The 20,275-nt window shown below is 34.8% G+C and overlaps 1 protein-coding gene across 11 annotated transcripts; it reads right to left on the bottom strand.

The window, feature by feature from the left end:
• Positions 1 to 100: 100 nt before the first annotated feature.
• Positions 101 to 18,986, bottom strand: LOC139954765 (uncharacterized). Of its 11 annotated transcripts, none has more exons than XR_011788186.1 (6): positions 16,300 to 18,362; positions 12,048 to 12,126; positions 6,012 to 6,095; positions 4,088 to 4,171; positions 3,170 to 3,242; positions 101 to 1,459 (listed from the first exon to the last, which is right to left on the bottom strand). XR_011788186.1 is itself a non-coding variant. In XM_071954713.1 (6 exons), exons 1-6 carry the CDS (start codon positions 18,416 to 18,418, stop codon positions 1,444 to 1,446), a joined length of 372 nt encoding a protein of 123 aa, XP_071810814.1. In that variant the 5' UTR covers positions 18,419 to 18,965; the 3' UTR covers positions 101 to 1,443. The 11 variants fall into 11 exon arrangements, 5 of the variants coding, with proteins under 5 accessions (XP_071810814.1, XP_071810790.1, XP_071810820.1 ...); XR_011788188.1 differs by lacking the exon at positions 16,300 to 18,362 and adding an exon at positions 15,918 to 16,168; XM_071954713.1 differs by lacking the exon at positions 16,300 to 18,362 and adding an exon at positions 18,383 to 18,965.
• Between the last annotated feature and the right edge of the window lie 1,289 nt (positions 18,987 to 20,275).

A 20,275-nucleotide genomic window follows, 5' to 3' on the forward strand; every position in this document is an offset into this window, starting at 1 on the left:
ATTTAATACACATCAACCAGTCACTAGTCAACAACTTCACACATCAACTTCCAGTTGCAGTATTATTGTACTTTCCATAACCTCATTATTTTTTTTGAAATGAGCGCCAAATGAAATGTGGGTTCATCTACTCAACCATCTACTCACCAAGTACGAGAACAGTCTAACTGACATCAGATGCAAATGCAAATACTATACTGTACATATGAGATTAACTACTGGCAGTTGTAACACATATTTTAAGAGAAGTCAATTATAAACTACTTTGAAAATCTATCTGCTTTAGTAGAAGATTCTAATTCGGGCTTTTTGTTCAGTGTATAGTAAAGGTTTTGAAATTATAAAAACAGAAAAAGAGCATCAATTCAGTTTTAATATGCAATACATTTTTAAATTGAAGTAAAACATTATTTAAATTCAATACAACTCATCAAATTTGTAATATAAACCTGAATGCAAATTGGTACAAAAGGGAGTTCCAATGCCCTAATAATGAAGTTTTGTAGATAAAAGGCAATAAGGATCATTAACTTAATATTATCAAATATGAAATATGACATTGTGTTTACAATTTAGCTGTATCTGGCTTATTTCTCTCTGGTGCAAACTGTTCATAAATTATTATTGAGATGATGCTGTCCCCCATAAATGGAAAAGTGCAGGATATTGACATTTTATTAATTTGGAACAAGAATTTATAATGATGTGACATGGTTTAATACTCCTTAGCCAGGTACAGTAACTCTCTTTTCTCTGCAATCACATGGTATTACAGGGCTTCAGGTTCAATTAACATACACTTAATTTGGAATACTAGTTTGTAGTATAGGTAAGTTCTTTTTCATTTGCAAAAAGGGACATCTAGTCAGGGGTAGCATGATCTATGCAGGGATTGCTTGATTTGTAATTTAAAGTTGTAACAACATTCCATTTGTATGCTATTGAAAATGTACAACCTAAGCAAATCAAATATCATTTTGTGTTACTATTCTGTTTTAATAGGAGACCTGTTCAATCATGGCTGAACCAAATTGCTTAATAGTTTTCCCAAACTACAAAGAACATGAATAACGCTTATGAATTTGAAAAAACAAATAATGTACATGAATACAGTGGTTCAGTTTCACCCTAATTACTTTGTGTTAGTGGTTGGTAATTTTGAATTGGTGTCGATAATATGACATGCTTCTCCAGTTTTCCCAAAAAAATAGGAAGATCATCTCATTAATTTCTTCTCTCACTAATTGGTTGTTTTTCTGAGATTATAACTTTAAATCTTTGTAATATTTTACAGGATCAACACACAAGATTAAATTAATCTGCCAACATACTTAACATTCTTTTCTCTGCCAGCTTCTGGCATTTGCCAGATTCATTTATAATTTTTGTTTCACAATAAACCAGTTGTATGGGACATCTTCGCCCTGTGTCTTTAGGAAGTCATTAATCTTTTTTTGATCTAGGTGCAAAAAGAAACATCAGCAAAGTATTAGCGACTTCTTAATATACAAATAAATAAAAAATGGGAAAATCACCCCCTACCCCAGCCGACAAATTAAAAAAACTGACTGAGGCAATCCCCCATTTCTAACATCCTAGTAAAAACACTGCACAACTCATGAATAATTGATGACATAATGTCCTTTCCAATATGATCAATTGCATATCATTATTCACATGAATATTTAACAGTTTAATTCAAGTGGTTTTCCACACTATACTGAAATTTTACATATGTTATCAGAAAAGACTCGTAGATGACCTCGTTCTTTAACATCATAGATGAGCCACTACTTCATCGGCCATGTTAGGTAAGAAGCATTTGCAAAACGACATTTGACCTAATATTCATGTAAAATAGCTCAATTAAATATTATAACTAGGCTAACCATTATGTTTCAATACATGCCAATAATTAATATCAACACAAATGTCCACAAATCATCTGATCATGCACATTTCAGGGTAAAATAGGGATAATTTGACACATTTGTTTACCAGAATAATAACAACATGGGTGCTAAAATATCTGATTGTGACTCATCTGATAAATCTCTCTTGCAAGTTTCCTTCTGTAGTGAGGGTGTGAGATTAAATTTTGAAAAGGAATGGGCTTGAGAAGTTAGCCTATATTGGCAAAGGCTCTTACTATGCATATCCACCTCCCCCCCCCCCCCCCCCCAAAACAAAAAACAAAAAAATGTGAAACACTGACCTGTTCTGTGAATTTTGACAGATTATTTATTGTTTATTATTATTTGACAATATGAACTATACAGTGATGTCACTGAACCCCACATGGAATATTGTTGCTTCTGAAAACTAGCTTACTCTAAGATACAGATACATGCAGTAGTCAACAGTATTGTGCCTGGCTAACCATAATTATGATAGGATGGTATACATATATAGCAGACACAGTTGTCAAAGTTCTTGTTATTGAACTTTTTACTGTCTAGCTTGTGACTAATATGCCTAATATACATGATTACAAATTGAAACTCATGGTTTTAGTAAGTGGAATGCTGGAATGAATGATTAAAAGTAAATGGTCCATTCCATTAATTGAGGTTCCAGTTACTGACATTTTATGTGCCATTTTATGTGCCATATAGTCTTCCATATTGTTATGCTTTTAAGCTTTATGGAAGACTTCCCTCCACTTTGTACTTTTGTGGCAAATAAATAAATAAATAAATAAATAAATAAATAAATAAATAAATAAATAAATAAATAAATAAATAAATAAATAAATAAATAAATAAATAAATAAATAAATAAATAAATAAATAAATAAATAAATAAATAAATAAATAAATAAATAAATAAATAAATAAATAAATAAATAAATAAATAAATAAATAAATAAATAAATAAATAAATAAATAAATAAATAAATAAATAAATAAATAAATAAATAAATAAATAAATAAATAAATAAATAAATAAATAAATAAATAAATAAATAAATAAATAAATAAATAAATAAATAAATAAATAAATAAATAAATAAATAAATAAATAAATAAATAAATAAATAAATAAATAAATAAATAAATAAATAAATAAATAAATAAATAAATAAATAAATAATACTAAAGTCAAACATGGATCCACAATTGATTGAAGGTTTGATAAGACTTCCTGTGATTTAAGCAGATTTTTCTACCTTGCATCGTCTTTGAGGTTCCTGTGATGTATTTTCTTCTCATGGCTCTTTTCCCATATGGTATACTTCCTTACTGTAAGAAATAATATCATATCACATCAAATAGTAGAAGGTACTCAGTACTAGTAAATCACAGTGAAAACTTACAAAAAACACAAACTATTTTGAACTGACGTACAAGTGACCCTTGATACAATCTATACTCTCCTGCACTTCCATGAACAGGCATCTCTACACATGGAAGCACTTTCTATAACTAAAATGTCATGCTTACTATAATTGCCCAAATTCATGCAAAAGCATTCAGCTTTGACATTATATGATATCACAATGCACAAGTGCTTCATCTGTCCCCACAAAGAGAGACACTGAACAGACACGGACCCATATTTAAGTGATCTCCAGCAGACCACAATAAGAGCTGGGGTGGAGTCTAGAGTAACATCTATTTGCTAGAATTGAATGTACCACAACCACTTTGGGGTTGATTGGTCAAGATGCCCAAACTAACAAAAATTTTGGCATCGGTGGGTAAGAATGAAGTACAACTGGTAGTCTGGTAACCAGTGAGATTTGGCCAAATCTTTATCCTTATATCACTATGTGTAGAGAACCATATGATGGTAAACTATGTTCACAGTGTTTCAAAATAACAATTTCAGAGCACCAGATTGGGATTGAATGTCCATACAACAAACAACCACCAGTCATTGCCTATCAGTTGTTAGCAGTGGAAGACTAAAACCTAATGAGCAGCACTGCTAAAATATACTTTGCATGTGATGAAATGATATGTGATCTAAAAATAATTGAGTAAACATAAAAGGAATTAACATAAATACTTCTATCCCTCCTATATATATATATTGTAGTATAAATTTTTGCTTTAATGCAAATGGCAGAGATTGCAGTCCATACCTTTTTGACCCTTTGAAGTGTTGCGACGGTTGCAAACAGGGATATGATCTTCATCTCCATCACTCTCCTCATTAGTTGTTACAGCTAAAATTCAAAGCAGAAGACAGAGCTGGTTTACAGCATTATATAAAACAATATACTGGCAAGATAGTCAGAAATGCATGTTATTTGCTCATATATTTATGATCAATATCAATTTTATGTTTTCATTCCAATATTTAGCAAATATGCCCAATACAGCAGAACTTTGTCATGTGATTGTTTATCAATTGATATGCCATGTGAAGACCAGCTGTTGCACATAGGTGTAAACAGGTAAATCTTACTTTCCTTAACAATGCATTCAGTTTGCTGTAACAATTGAGTGGAATATATGGTGCAATTATAATAGCACCCATACTACCTTGATTTGTCTCCACCTCTCCCCCAATTTTTTCCAACATGGGTTAGCCATATCCATAACATAACATTCTTCATTCAATTAATTTCCAAATGAATAAAGACATTCCAAATGCAATGATCATGTCACAAGTTGAAATATTTTAATGAAAAGAATATTAAAAATGTGGATAATTCACATTGGAGCTTCATGGTGGAATGTTGGCTTAAGTCAAAAGTAAAGGCAATTGATTCCACTGGTCCAATTTAATGAATAATGATGGTACAATTGCTCATACAAATTCAACGAAGCATTACAGTATGTATCATGTACACAGTAATAGATGCATGTAGACATACACATGAAAAATGCTTCAGACAAGTGACAGCCTACAGTACAGTATATAATAAATATAGATCTGAAATGCTCTTATTTTAATAATATTCTTTCATACCTGTAAAATTGTGCTTCCCGTTAAGAATACAAAAAGAAATTTTACACTCTAAGATTTTTCTGCAAGTGCATCTTTTTGTTTTTATCAAATCTATTGTGGCCCTTGCTCATACATCTCTGGTCTGTGTAATGTTCCACTGGGACAAGTCCAAATTTTCCAAATCAATTATCAATAACTTTTTAAGTGTGTAGTGTACTTGATATGAACCTGTTGAAAGTTTAAAATATGTTCAGCTATTCAATGTATACTAGGTTGCTGCATGAATATGGAAGAATCTCCTTTGTACTTAACCTATTCTCACATGTCCAAAAAAAAAGGACGGACCGCCTCCAGTTGACTATTCACACCATGCGCATGAATCTGTCTTGAATAGGTCTGTTCATTGTACAAATCAACAAAACACTCATTGCTGCAGGAATATAGCTCTCAAAAGTTATTGTACAAATCTCACAGCCCCACAATGAGACGGACCTACTGTACCACAGGTACAAGTACCATCGATAAACAGCTCTCTAAACCACCATGCAACAGCTCAAACAATTTGTTTGTTTCCTTTTGACAGATGAGATCAAAACCTATGTTCAGTTTTCCCCCTTAACACAGAATCCCACCACGCATACAGCCTCATACAGGTCTAAACAAAAAATAGAAGTTTCAGAGCACAAGTAAAGCAGGTTGGAAGTGAAAGTCCTAATAAAAAAAAAACAATGCTAATTGCCCATTAGGTGTTGTGGGTGGATAAAACTACATGCTTATACCTCTGATAAGTAGTAAAGTTGTAAAGTTCTGTATTTTGTCAGGGAGTGTCACTACTCAACAAGCCCCATAGGGTTTTTAGTACACTTCCTTTCACAGGTTTTGGTTCATATCTCCTATGTTGTTATATCATACTTATGTTATATAAAACAATATAAATGAAATGAAAAAATGAAAGAAGCACTTCAAAAATATAGTTGCTCTAAAAATTACTATATGTGTGAAATTAGAATAAGCAAGTTACAAGGTGTTAGACACATTCATCTACTTCTCTCCTGTATATGTGTACTATTAATTGTGGTTTCAATGCAAATGGCAGAGATTGCAGTCCATACCTTGTTGACCCTTTGAAGTGTTGTGACGTTTGCAAACAGGGACATGATCTTCATCTCCATCACTCTCCTCATTACTTGTTACAGCTAAAATTCAAAGCAGAAGACAGAGCTGGTATAGAGCATTATATAACACAATATACTGACAAGATAGTCAGAATAACGCATGCTACTTGCTCAAGTTCCTTCAAGACAGTTGAGTAAATATGATGGGTGAAAACAGTAATAGAGGGTAGAGCAGGTAACTATGATAATGGAATTAGATGAAAAGCAGGACTGCATTGAAAAGCTATGAAGAAGGAGAGGGACAAACAGTAGTTGAAACTGGTTGTAAAAGCCTTAGGGGTTGAGTTCATTATAATAAGCACTTCACTTTTATCATGCCATACTCAATGGTATCAATCCTAAAATACAGTATTACAAAATGGGGTCTATGGCCTCAGTTACAGTACCGCCCATAAGTAACTTGGTAAACTGCGCTCTTTTATTGCGCTCTGTGCGTTTAAACCTCGCTCTATCTTTTGTTAAAACCGGCATTAAAATGCAGTTAATTGCGGGGAACTGTTTATCAGAGCGCAGATTCCGTCGGAAGGCTTCCCTAATTCTATTCATGCCTGCTAGAAGTGTGAAGTTCATTGTTACCGTCAGACGGTCAATGGCTGTAATCCTACTTAATTCCTTCCAATCCGGTAACTCAGGCCTGTAAAAAGAGGGCAAAACGGGATGCTCATTGCCGGGAAATCTTGAAAACTCGCGGGAAATCTCACACGCAGCAAAAAAAAAAAAAGGGTTAGAGAAAGAGCCAAAGAGGAACTAAAATTTAAAAAAATTATAAATAAAAAATCAGAAACACTAACTTTAGTGTCTGGGTGTCTTTATTTCTCACTTAAGATAACCCAAAATAGCATCATAATTATTTAATACACTTAATGGCATCGCCGCCGCAAGCCCGCTGAATCTCTCAAGCCAATGTGGGAAAACCTTGTTCAATTTCCCGCGAACACACTGCCGATTTCCCGTCGGTGTTCGCGCAGTACCTGGGAATTTTCCCAGGTACTGTACATTGCCAAACAACTGTGAGCGCTTCCCCTGTCTAACACCTGGTGGTTAACCTTTTTTTTTTCTTTGGCACGTTTCCAAGGAACGTTTTATGTAGTACACGAGGCACAGCCCATACGTACATACACGCATATCACGATATCAAGGCCCCTATAGCCATTGCCATCTTTATTATGAAAGTGAACCTTGTAATAACTTATGTTTTAGGCCACTTGGCATGATTAACTAAATGCTAAATATTGTTTCCATGTTCTTGTAGAAAACAACTTCGCAAAATACAGTTGTGTTTTGTAGTTACGTGAGATCCGTAACCGACAAGGTGGTTATAGGCTATTTGATATGCACTTAACTATGGTAGGATATTATTTTTTCCTTATTTTTGGAAATTCTAGAAAATACTTTCTTTTTCCCCCGCTTAACACCAGATGTGGTCTTACGGTTTATTCTAGAATGGGTGTACTAGAGCCTTGTTTACATGACATTAGTTGCATTTAAGACGATATGCCAGTTTCGCGTGAATTTTTCGAAAGTGTTTTGCTCGATCTTTCGTAAAATTTGAAAGGTGTACCAACTTACTTTTCGTACACAATTGGTAATTTCTCTACTGATTTTCAGAGGTTTTATCTCCATACAGTCAAGTATATACGTTGTGTATTGAGTATAAACTAATCGAGAATGCAACTTATGCAAGAAAACAATGCGGGGATTTCCAGCAGACAAATTTTTTCTTTGCGGGATTACTGAGTCAGTTGAAGGGAATCCCGCACCTTAGAGGGAACACTGAGCTGAAGTCAAATTCATACGACAGAAAACGTTTACTTTCTAACATACAATATAATTTTTTTTAAATGTGGAATGGCAATATTGTTGTTCAAAACATTTCCCGCCAGGTTAATTTTTTACAGCAACCTTCCCGCGCTGTGCCGTGGGTGTCAGTGTGACATTGACATTGCCCTTGTGAGTGGTTTGGGGACACATCATTACTCGTTATTGTGACAAAGATTGCGCGCACGCAGAACTTTTCGTACTTAGTGTGATGCACTGATTGTCAACATGTGATTGTCATTTTAAAAAGTTTCGATATTATTTGTACGTGAAGTGAGGAGTGGTTTTTTTCTCGTGCGCTTTGATAAATTGATAGGGGTAGTCGGGTAGGCCCACACGTCAACAAAAATACAAAGTGGCTTCGTTTATTTAGTCTTTATCAGAAATATTTGAAGAAGTGTAAAGTCTGCTCAGTTTGATCGATCCAACACAATATAATAATAAAGGCTTACTGGGCGTCCTCTCTTTGAAGGATTTTTATTTCATTTGTTCTATTTTTATTGTGAACCATATCCAATTTATCTCTCTGCTCCAAGCCATGCGGCACACTGTACATAAAAACTGATGGGATCCATCGCGCACTCCATTGCTAAAATACACGTGCTCGCTCCAGCTCCACTGATGTGTAGAGATCAGTGGCTCACTTGCATCTCATGTTTGTTTACATTACATATTAATAATTGATGTGGTACAATGTGACAGCCGGGTTATAGATGTATAATAAATTATTATCAGACTGGAGTGATTGCTTGAGATGAGACTACTTTGAGTTTTGTCAAGGTAAGAACTCAAGAAACTGACACACTAAACCAGTTTGTTTTAAAAATTATATTTATTACCTTTTTAAGTTCAAATTAGCACTGGTCTCAACGATTGCAAGTTGTTTTAAATCGCCAAAAAGGTGCACCAAATGGCGCCAATTGCATCCTCATTTTTCAAAAATCTGTACCTCGTGAGGGGGGCACATCCCCCCTCACACACCCCCCTGCGCCGCTAAAGCGTATGGTTCGAGGGAAATTATACCTTCCTTGCAGGAAAAAAAACATTTTTTTACAGCCCTGCCGGTAACAAAAGAATATTGATCGTCGCCGGTAGAAGGAGGACCGAAGGTTTATACTCGGTCAAGAGAACGGATAGTGTTAAGCAGGAATCTTACACTGTTTAAATTCAGTGTGCGCAAAACAGTTGGATTGATGAGTGAAACGTTAGCATAAAAACTTCCCGCGAACAATAACAATTGCCGGTTAATATTCAAACAGTTCTCAACGTCCGTTCGGGAAAAACAATATTCCTGAAAGTTCTTGCATTCGCGATAAGTTTATACTCAATGCACAACTAATTCAATTGACTGTATAGAGAAAAAAATGAAAATCAGAAGAGAAATTACCAATTGTGTACGAAAATTAAGGTGGTACACCTTTCAAATTTTACAGAAGATCGAGCAAAACACTTTCGAAAAATTCACGCGAAACTGGCATATAGTGCTAAATGCAACTAATGTCATGTAAACAAGGCTCTAGTACACCCCATTTATGAATATAAGACCACATCTTGTGTTAATCGGGGAGAAAAGAAAGTATTTTCTATAATTTCCAAAAATACGGAAAATTAATATCCTAACATAGTTAAGTGTATAGCAAATAGCCTAACCATCTCGGTAGTTACGGATCTCACGTAACTTCAAAAACACATCTAATTGTATTTTGCGGAGTTGACGTTTTTACAAAAACATGGAAACAATATTAAGCATTTAGTCAATCATGCCAAGTGGCCTAAAAAATGTGATCACAAGGGTTACTTTCATAAAGATGGCCATAGCTAGGGGCCTTATAATCGTGCTATGCGTGTATGGTATGGACTATGCCTCGTGTTTCATGGGGGAATAGCTTTTGTTCATGCGGACGAGTCCGTTGGATTGAGGTGTGTTTTACTTACCTATATGTAACGGGGATATTTTACCTACTTTTCTTGAACGCCTAAGACAATATTTCTCATAACTTTACCGATCCTTTCTTAACTGACTGACCTAATTAATTCTTGAGTGGAGCCAAAACATTTACTCCATGTGCAACGTTATTTGGAAACGTGCCAAAAATGTTATCAAACAGGTGTTAAACAGGGGATGAGCTCACAGCTCAAATCTTTCTTTCAGTCAAAGTCGTGAACTTCGTACTAGTACACTGGCCTAATGTGCCTAAACTCCACACAAACACAAGGCCTAATGCTACTACAAAAAATGGTCTGTTAGTGTTACGGCGAAAGGATAAGGCACGAAGTTTCCTTCTTGCTTTTTATTACTTCTGTCTTCTGGTAACCAGAACATATCGGGGAATAAAATAAACACGTATAAAAAGGTTTTGCCCTTCAACACGAAACTATTCTCGTTTAAAACTTTCTTTCAGTCAAAGTTTGTAAACTTCGTACTCGTAGGCCTACTCTGGGTGTTTACAATTGTGATGCATATAACGTGTGTTGATTGTTACAAGCGATCGGTTTACACTACCTCTACGCTATGAAAAGCGTTGTATCGATCGGTTCACTCCCATTGTGTCAGTGGTGAATAGCGAGCACGGGGAATTCGTTCCTTTATTTGGAGTGCAGGGAAAGTAGCGTTCCTTTATTTGGAGCGCGGTTAATTACAGTTAAGCTGCGTTTTGCGCTGAATCGCGCTAATCTTTACCAAGTTACTTATAAGCGGTACTGTACTCTACCCCATCCTTTTTCCTCATGGTACACCTTTTCCCTCTTCAGAGCTTCCTTGTGGGAAATTAGCTCTCCACAATATTCTACTAGGAACTCCCCTATGATGAACTTCCTATGTGCAATACTCCATAACCTGTAACCACAAAATATGCAGTTACAGTTGGTCAAGTTAATATCATTTTCTGGCCATCATAGTACTCACAATAATATGAGAGTTGATTACAACATGTAATTGACATTTAGGCATTCACAAGTAAAAGCCCTGTCAACCTAATAATTTGGAGACATTCTTGAATCATCTATTGTACCTCCAGGTTTACGGTATAGTTTGTACCCATGCAATATGACATAAACCTACATGAATGACCCATTTTCAATTATTTTTTGTACCTGTAGCTGATTTAAAATGATTTTGTGCAACAACAGTTAAATAACTAATGACATAATGTGTTGTCCTACCTAACACTATCAACTACTAGTTTGTACCAAGTAATCTATGTAATATATCATGCTTGCAAAATATTGGAAAGATAAACTATTGGAAGACCTAACGATAGGGCTCATTTGCGATTTAAGACCAACATAAATTTGAGTCTGATGCTAACATAGTGCCCTTCATGTACAGTATTATCATGTTTATAAGCACACATGTAGTACATAGGCTATCTGACTGATTTTAAATTGGTGGCACCACTAATATGAGATTTTGCCATGTACTATATAAATTCTTGTTAAAGTATAGCTTCATACCAAATATTATGCAGATCATTTGCATAGGATCATGCCAAATTAAATTGAAATTTTACATTAAGCCCCACATTAAAGGGAGCAGCTGCACAATGCACATATCTACTACCCCTGACCAACATGTATACATTTACTGCAATACAACATGTTTTAAGCATATATTATTACCATTCACAACACTGTTCGTCAAATACTGTGAATAATTCAAAAAGCTCAACTAACATACACACCAGTGCTGTTGTATTTGAGACAAATTTAGACTCAACAATAAAGTCATCAATAAACTGGACTGAAAATCCCCATTTATCAACTTTGTTAGTACATTAGTGAAAAGCCTTTTTTAATGGCCCAAAAACTTCTCTTTACACGACATCTAAGTTGCATCTGTTAGAAAAATATCATAAAATTATAATGCTTTTGCAATAAACATTTCATGGTGCAAGAGCGGATTTAAAACAGCGGAACTACTTTCAAAGCACTGAAACATCCACATAGGCACTAATTTTTATTTTCTGGAGGTATAGACCCAACCATGCACGCATCGCCTGACGTTAGGCTACTTCTGGGCTAGGTCTAGCGAAAGGAGGATCACCCGGATCGAATGTTTGGCTCATCGCTTTGATAAGGCGTCATACTGAAGACAACATACTGAAGACAAAAGTTTGAACTTGGCATCAAGATGGCTTAACTTAGTTCAAGACATACCTTTAGTTGCCACCTGAGGCTTGAAGTTAGATTTGCAAAGACAATCATAGGAATATTTCCACTCCCAGAGATGACAACCCTGAGGATCAGAGACCAGACCAGAGCTGATGTTTATTTTTTTACCAGTGGTTTTTAATATTTGTGTAACTTTTTGATGTGCAATTGGCAATTTAACGGGTGAGTGAAACCATGCTGTCTCCATTTTTTTTACTCTCCCCAATGAGATCAAAGCATAACCGTGCCATAAAGTATTATTTTAAGCAAGTGTTGTAATAATATTGTAGGGTAAGTGTATCCTAACCCATGTAATATTACTAAAAAATTAGGTCCCGATCGAACAACAATTGCATTTATTTTTACTAGGCCCTAGTTGCTATCGTATCACTTCCCAATCCCATACTGTGCAGATATATTCTGTTCACTGTTTTACCTCTGTTTGCCTGTCCTGCCCCTTCAATCAATTTTCACCGCCCAGTCCCCCATTCATTAGCCCTTATATTTGTACTTCCCTGTCGCCAACTCCATAGGTTTATTTTTTTCTTGCTAAATTCCACAGTTCACTATTCACTATTTGTATGTGCATATCGTAAGCCTGTTTGAACTTCAGAGTTTAAACTACACATGCGCAAAGCCTCAAAACCTGATCCAATATTTACCCTGGGCTCTTTGCAGTGTCTGTAAACAACCAGCTCCACGAAAATTACAGTAACCCAGGGATAGGCTATATCAATAACTTTCTACGAAATATGCATTAAAAAAATCCTTTACATTTGACAATGCAGGAAGTTCAGTAATTTACCCAGGAACCTGTTTTAAAAATTACCAAATTTATTGTATGCATGGTTCACCACAAATAAGCATATTCTGAAAATTTTAGTTGAATTGCTTCACAATTGGTCTGATTTTCATTGTGAATTGCTTCCCAATGGGTTTGAAATATTCACTAGAAATGCCAGTTGTTGCATCTGTACCTGTACTTGAAGTTCCTCTTTTGCATCAAAAAAAGGTTGGTAGATTAGAAACTAGAAAGGGAAATTGTGAACCCCCTTTAGAGTTGTATATTCAACCTCAACCATTGACAACTAGAGTGATTCAAATGAAAACTAGTCACATTTTTTAACAAGCAGATTTGAGAGCTATGAAATTCATTCAGTTGCACGCACTGATCAAGGTTTTCAACTCAAAATGGGATGTTTAGATTTGCAGCTACAGCAAGGGGCAGGTCCATTCTTTATTAATTTATAATATAAGACTATCATGATATTCCACCCAGTAATGCAATATCTGCCAGAAGTATTTGTTCACAAGCAGAAGATAATTATTGTGTAATGGATTGTTCAGGAATGTTTTGCCAAAACCAAATAGTGGATAAAGTCATGTGTATTATGTGTACAGAAGCAGTTTAAATGGCATAGTTTGTATATAGGTTATAATAAAGGGTTAGCCTGTCATTTTCTATGAGTTACTGTGTATGTACATTACCAAAAATGTTATTTACATGTATGCCTTTAATGAAAAAATATAGGAGTTTCATATTGTAGCTACTGTAGGCCTTTTCTTCATAATAGTACCAACCATTGGCAAATGTGTTTCACTTTGTAGGAAAGAAATACTTATTTTGAGATGTGCAGATGAGTTTTTGCATCTCTCAAATGTTTCATATTGATAGGTCAGTATATACCTTTTAAAAAACATGTGTAGATTTATTTGGGTGTGATGTAGCATAAAATTTGCAACTTGTGGGTTTGGCCAACAATTTACTCAGCGATTAAAGTTAAATTTATAGTGGATATTAGTGAAATTACTAGTGATTGCTCGAAAAGATTGGAGAGTTGCAAGCAAATCTGCCAAACCAGTGGTGACATGTGAATACAAGGGGTTGACAGCACCAAAATTAATGCATGTAACTTTTGACTGCATGTTACTTAAATAGCGTACATGTGTGTGCGCACGTGTGCATGCACACATGTAAGCTATGTGTGCATGTGCATGCAAGTAAAATATTCAGTAATCATCATATCCCGAAATGGCCTACATAAACAAAACCCAGGAGTAACTTTGAAAACACCCTTTTTGTATTTTTCACTTGTGGTGCAGGTAATGATTTGTTTGTGCAGGTAATTTTTGTTTAACCTACATGCACAGGTGCATGTACAATTTTTTTTTTTTGTAATTGGAACACTGGTTGACAGTCACCAGTTTATTACACCTCTGTTTATAGCTCCATGATTACACATTCAAGAAAGAAAACAGCCTCAGGCCATACCAATTACAGGTCACTACATCAAACCACTATACATCTGTTGCATTCAATTCAATACCATGAATGCCATAATATATTGACAAATCCCAAGACTTCTAGTCATTAAAGTTACAGTAAATTCATCAAATCTTTGACATGGCGATATGTGCACCTACTCTAAACAATGGCAGTGAGGGAAGATCTCACCATGAAATGTATAAATGTCCCAATGCACCAATTAACTCACATATCCATGAATGTAAACACCTGTTCCAACATGCATGACCATAAACATAATACTTTTTATAGAACAGGTTTAGCAGATGACTCTTTAGTTCTGTTTCTCGATAGACATAAATTTGGCATCCTAATAACCACATCTTAGATAACAATTATTTTACCTCTGTGTGAAAGCATCCGTAACTAAAACAGCTATGTAAATTTGTGTACTGGTTTCATCTTAACAAGTTATACGTGCTGGGCAGAAGAGCAATAGAGACACAAATTGCCCTAGGATTGATTACAGATAAAAGATAAAAGTGAATCTGTGTAAGACTGGCACTGTATACTGCGTGGCACAGTGCAGCACAGTGTAACAGGAACTGGAATAGATACTTACAGTTGGAGTAGTTTTATGTGGTTCGAGTTAGTGTTAATATTTACTAACAGCTGTATGCCGTTCTATGCCATATACTGTGTAAGGTGGGAGAGGGAAGGGGAAAGGGTAACTACAATGTTCGCTCTACATTAGCAACGTAGGTTTCTGCAGGTTGATATGTACATATGCTTTTATTTTAACCTTTGATTTGGTCCATGACACTTGCATTTAATAATTTATGTGTAGTGGATTATGTGCAAAGACTTGATGCGTCAAGTATAGTAATGCTCACTTACAGAGACAGCAAATGAATATACTGTTATCAGTGTTCTTTCTGACAAAGTAATCTTGAATTTCAAGGTAATGATTCTCATGTCTGCTTTGGTAGAATACTGTACCTAGTTTTGCAGATACTTTCCTAGGACTTATATTCCGAGAGCACCATTGGTATTCATGTGTAGCCTTACCCATGGAAAATGGTGACATATTTTTAGTGTGTTTCACAGAACATGAGTCTTGAAAGTAGAATGCATAAATATGCTATTGTTTAAGTGTAAAATACATTTTAAAAATTTAAGGGTTGGAACAGCCCTTTTCCTTTCATTTACATCAAACCTCTCATTGACCAAAAATCTTTCACTTGTATTCTTTTTTATCATATGCTTTTTATATTCATGATGTAAGATCCTTTTATCATGAAATTTGTTTGATGTAACTTTGATGTTTACCTACTTCACAAGTTAAAGAGAAATTTGTTCAAAACTTTCTCAAGGCAAGAGGGATGTTATGAAGTGATATTCTACACCCCCCTCCCATGTACTTTAAGTTCTTATCAAACAAGATTATCTATTCCTTTGCACTATTGACCTTCAACTTTCCCCTTCTAGTGTAGGGTACTACAGTTCCCAAAATTATAGATATACTTTAGAAATTGTTCTGTCCATTTCCCAGATGTATACAGTACTGTAAGGAAGGTTCAGACAAGGAAAATCAACTAAAAATTAGGATAAAGAGTTGTTTTCATTCTCACTTTGTGATATTTGGACCAGCGAACACTAGAGAATACCCAGAGTTTTAGCAACTGCCCAAAACTGTATGATCTGATCTATTATTTACGTCAATGAGTTTCATTCAATCTGGGATCAAACAATACAAGAGAAAACTAATTAATGATAGCCTTTAAACTTTGTTTCTAAACAGATATGCTTGAATTACAAATAAAAGTATAAAAAAAAACCCATAATCAATGCATCTAATCAATGCATATACATACATAAACAGAATAATTTGAATTCGCGCAAGTGAACCCTGCACTACATTAGATCGAAAAAGACGTGCAATTAAACCAAACTAAACATACTAAATTTCCCGTTACTTCTACATAAAATATCAATACAAGAACAACAACTTACTTCTTTGGCAGTATACTATAATCACACGCTATAATAACTTCAGACTATCAAGCTTTCCTGAGAAAAAACGGTTAATAGTTCTTACAGTAAACAAATCGACCGTGAAGGAATGTTGTAATTGTTTCCTGAGCGTGACCGGAAATTAAATGCTAAAATATGATAAATGAAAAGGTTAAATAGAACTGAAGCGTGCAGTAATCCCGACTGCTCGCAACATCATTCATCAGTGATAAATTTGAAAATGTTCTTTCTGTTCAACATTAGGGTATATTGAACCAGTCACTGTTGAGATGCACATCATGTGTCCGTCCAAGCTTTTACAACTTTCGGATTGTTTTTCTTGGGATTTATTATTTCTGGAAAGTTAGCAGAATCAATCAGACATATCAATTCCTTTCTTTCTAAAATGCACACTAAACATCCTTCAAAATAGCCCTCTTACTGACCAACGCGTATGACTCATCACCTGGACCGAAAATCCTGTGGCTCTGTGCGGACAAGTTGGTTGAACTATTCCATTCATCAGAGGGGGTCTTAAACAGTGTTTCTATAATTAGGATTGCATTAGATTAGTTAATTGGTAATTACTTGCTTCAACATTTAATGATGCATATTCTACGGTCATTTTCTTTGAAATAATATTAAGTTCAATATAATATGACGTTTGGAAAGCGAATCTCGGCTGTGGCGTTGTAGGTGAACACTGTGCATTGTGTGGCTGTACCCTATTGCAGAGTACAGGATACACATATTACGTAACGGCGTGCCCACCGAAGAAAGCGTAACTTGTATTTTTCTTAGAAGATATTGGATTGGATTGTACTTGGTCCGATTGAAGATAGTGACCAATGAAAATGAATTTAACATCAATTTAAAGTTATTATATATAAAGAAAAAATACTTCCCACAACCGTTTGAACTAAATTTGTCAATGAATATTCAAGAGGAAGGTTACGCAAACAAAGTACGGCTATCAAATGGTGATTTTCTTCAGTATTTACTGTGTGTTATCAATGAGGGTTTTGAGTTTGATATTTATTAACCTTGCATCGTAAATCACCCAAGTCCGGTGGAATTTTAAACTGTATTGTTAAGAAAAGAACAGAACTTGAGAGACAACACATTTCTCTGTTTAGTGCAGTTTGAACTAAGTTTTTTCGGTATAAACTTTTCACATTATGGCTGTAGGAAAATGGTCTATATGGTTAAGTCATAGGCCTAAAACTGTGGCGGTCGAACTCAGTTCGCGTGCCGCACAGGGAATGGCGCTGAGGAATTGATATGCTTACAATGGTTGTTATGGGTATGATTTAATGAATTGTTTGTAATCAGTATCTTGAAGTAATTTTACAAAGGACTTTATTGAACTTTTGTTTTACAGAAAAAATGATTTGTGTTGTCAATGGAACTCTTTGATCATTTTTTTTTTTGAGTGGGACTTCTTGGAGCATTATAATAAATTTCCCCCGCGGGCAGCGATAATGCCATATTTTTCCAAGCTTACAGGTGGTATTTGCCACATAGGCCAATAGTATTGGTGGTATTGTTAACAGGTGATTTGAATTAGTACTTTCAGAGAAATCCCAAGATAAATGTTTTGTTGCAATTAATGACCTTTTTTTCCATACAAAATGCAGTAGGCACTAGGCCTAGGCCTTTATAATTAGGCTAGTCCAAAATCGGTCAAATAATGAATCATTGTTTATCAATGAAGCTCAACCTAGCTCAAATACATATTCATATGAGTGCTCAGCAAAAAGAAAAACAAAATTGTGAAAAAAACCTATCCATACTCCAAACACAACTATCTTCTAAGTTTCTGAAGCCCTGACGCGAAACGTTTGGAATTGCCCTAGTACTACCAAGTACTAGGCTAATAGTAATACACGATAATATCAATTAGGCCTATGATAGGCATAGTTACGTTTTAACTAAGTTAGGCCTAACGTTATGCACAGCCTATAGACCTAACCAGCTTGCGTAATTAGGAGAAAGCCATAAATAATAGCCAAGGAGAGTGTGCTTCGAAAATATAATACGGCCGCTTATGCCATTAAATGAACTACACAAATAGTTAACTTACCGTTCTTCCCGCGCCGTGTGACTCGCACATCTGCATTTGGATGAACTGTATCTAGACATATACTCGATAGACTAGCTAGGCACGATCGAGGTTCGCGTACGTACGTATAGCTGTACTGCGCGAAGAAGCGTAACGTAATAGAGGGCGGGCTTCTCTTCGGTGCAATAAGATACCGTGCAATACAATATTGGCAATATATCTTCATTTTCGCGATTCATTGCTTAAAAGAGGCTAATATATTTTTCCTTTGGGTAATATGTTTAAAAGGGTGATTTTATAATAAAGATATACGTATCGATTTTCATTTTAAAGGCCATAATCAAAATGTTGCCGAAAGTGCTGTTTATAACACACGCACATATAGCCAGTATCAGAATGCCTATCTTCAATGCTTTCTAATTTACCTAGTTTTTAATTAATTTTTATAAATCTTAATAGAAACGAACATTTTTCAACCCCCCTTGACTCGCTTCCAACAATATTTGCAGAATGTAACTCTATCGTTCCAATTTAAAAGGCAGAACTTAGGGCGACAGTATATATGTTGCCCTAAGTCAAATGGTGCCCTAAGTGCTATTTTTTTCACATGAAATGTTGCCTAACGGTCGGATTTATATATATATATATATATATATATATATATATATATATATATATATATATATATATATATATATATATATATATATATATATATATATATATATATATATATATATATATATATATATATATATATATATATATATATATATATATATATATATATATATATATATATATATATATATATATATATATATATATACTATATATGGTCTATCATGAGAGGTGGAGTTAGGACAGCTAAGCCCGGGTAAACGTTAATCAATGTAAATAAACTATTGGCTTGGGGTGTAAAAGATACGATGGGTTTTATCAGTTGTGGTTTCCGCCGCTTGCTTATTTCTGTATCGACATAAACTGTGTCTATTTCCATATTGGTTGTGCATGTGTACAATGGACCGATGCAACGAGAATGAACGAATAACGTCAAGGCATTGCTGCGTAGTACACAGTGTATAGCTGCCCGTGTATATCCGCATACATACAGTATAAAGTTTGAGCTGCTTTCTTGAAGACGTCCAGATAACCGGAAAGGTTATTATTATTATTATTATTACTATTACTATTATTATGATCATCATCATCATCATCATCATCATCATCATCATCATCATCATCATCATCATCATCATCATCATGATCATCATCATCATCATCATCATCATCATCATCATGATCATCATCATCATCATCATCATCATCATCATCATCATCATCATCATCATCATCATCATGATCATCATCATCATCATCATCATGATCATCATCATCATCATCATCATCATCATCATCATCATGATGATCATCATCATCATCATGATGATGATCATCATCATCATCATCATGATGATGATGATCATCATCATCATCATCATCATCATCATCATCATCATCATCATCATCATCATGATCATCATCATCATCATCATCATCATCATCATGATCATCATCATCATCATCATCATCATCATCATCATGATCATCATCATCATCATCATCATCATCATCATCATCATCATCATCATCATCATCATCATCATCATCATCATCATCATCATCATCATCATCATCATCATCATCATCATCATCATCATCGATATTTTCCTGTACAATATGTCGCAGAAGTAGACAGAGCGAACTTTGTGGTCGGAAGATGAAGTATTCGCATTGCTTGGCATTTGATGCGACGAAAATAATATGTCGAAACATGATGGGACATGCCGCAACGCTCCAGACATCTGTATGCGTATGGGAGAGAAAGGCTACGGCAGAATGGTCAGCCAAATA

Source organism: Apostichopus japonicus, chromosome 2 (assembly GCF_037975245.1).
Source record: "Apostichopus japonicus isolate 1M-3 chromosome 2, ASM3797524v1, whole genome shotgun sequence".
NCBI lineage: Eukaryota > Metazoa > Echinodermata > Holothuroidea > Aspidochirotida > Stichopodidae > Apostichopus > Apostichopus japonicus.

What these genes read in the sequence shown, in the direction of transcription:
- LOC139954765 (XM_071954689.1), bottom strand. Translation starts at nt 18,587, where the DNA reads ATGAAGATATATTGCCAATATTGTATTGCACGGTATCTTATTGCACCG. An exon ending in CACACGGCGCGGGAAGAACG is followed by an intron (nt 6,096 to 18,382) that starts GTAAGTTAACTA and finishes TTTGAATTTTAG; the next exon opens with CTGTAACAAGTAATGAGGAG. An exon ending in CACTTCAAAGGGTCAACAAG is followed by an intron (nt 4,172 to 6,011) that starts GTATGGACTGCA and finishes TTTGAATTTTAG; the next exon opens with CTGTAACAACTAATGAGGAG.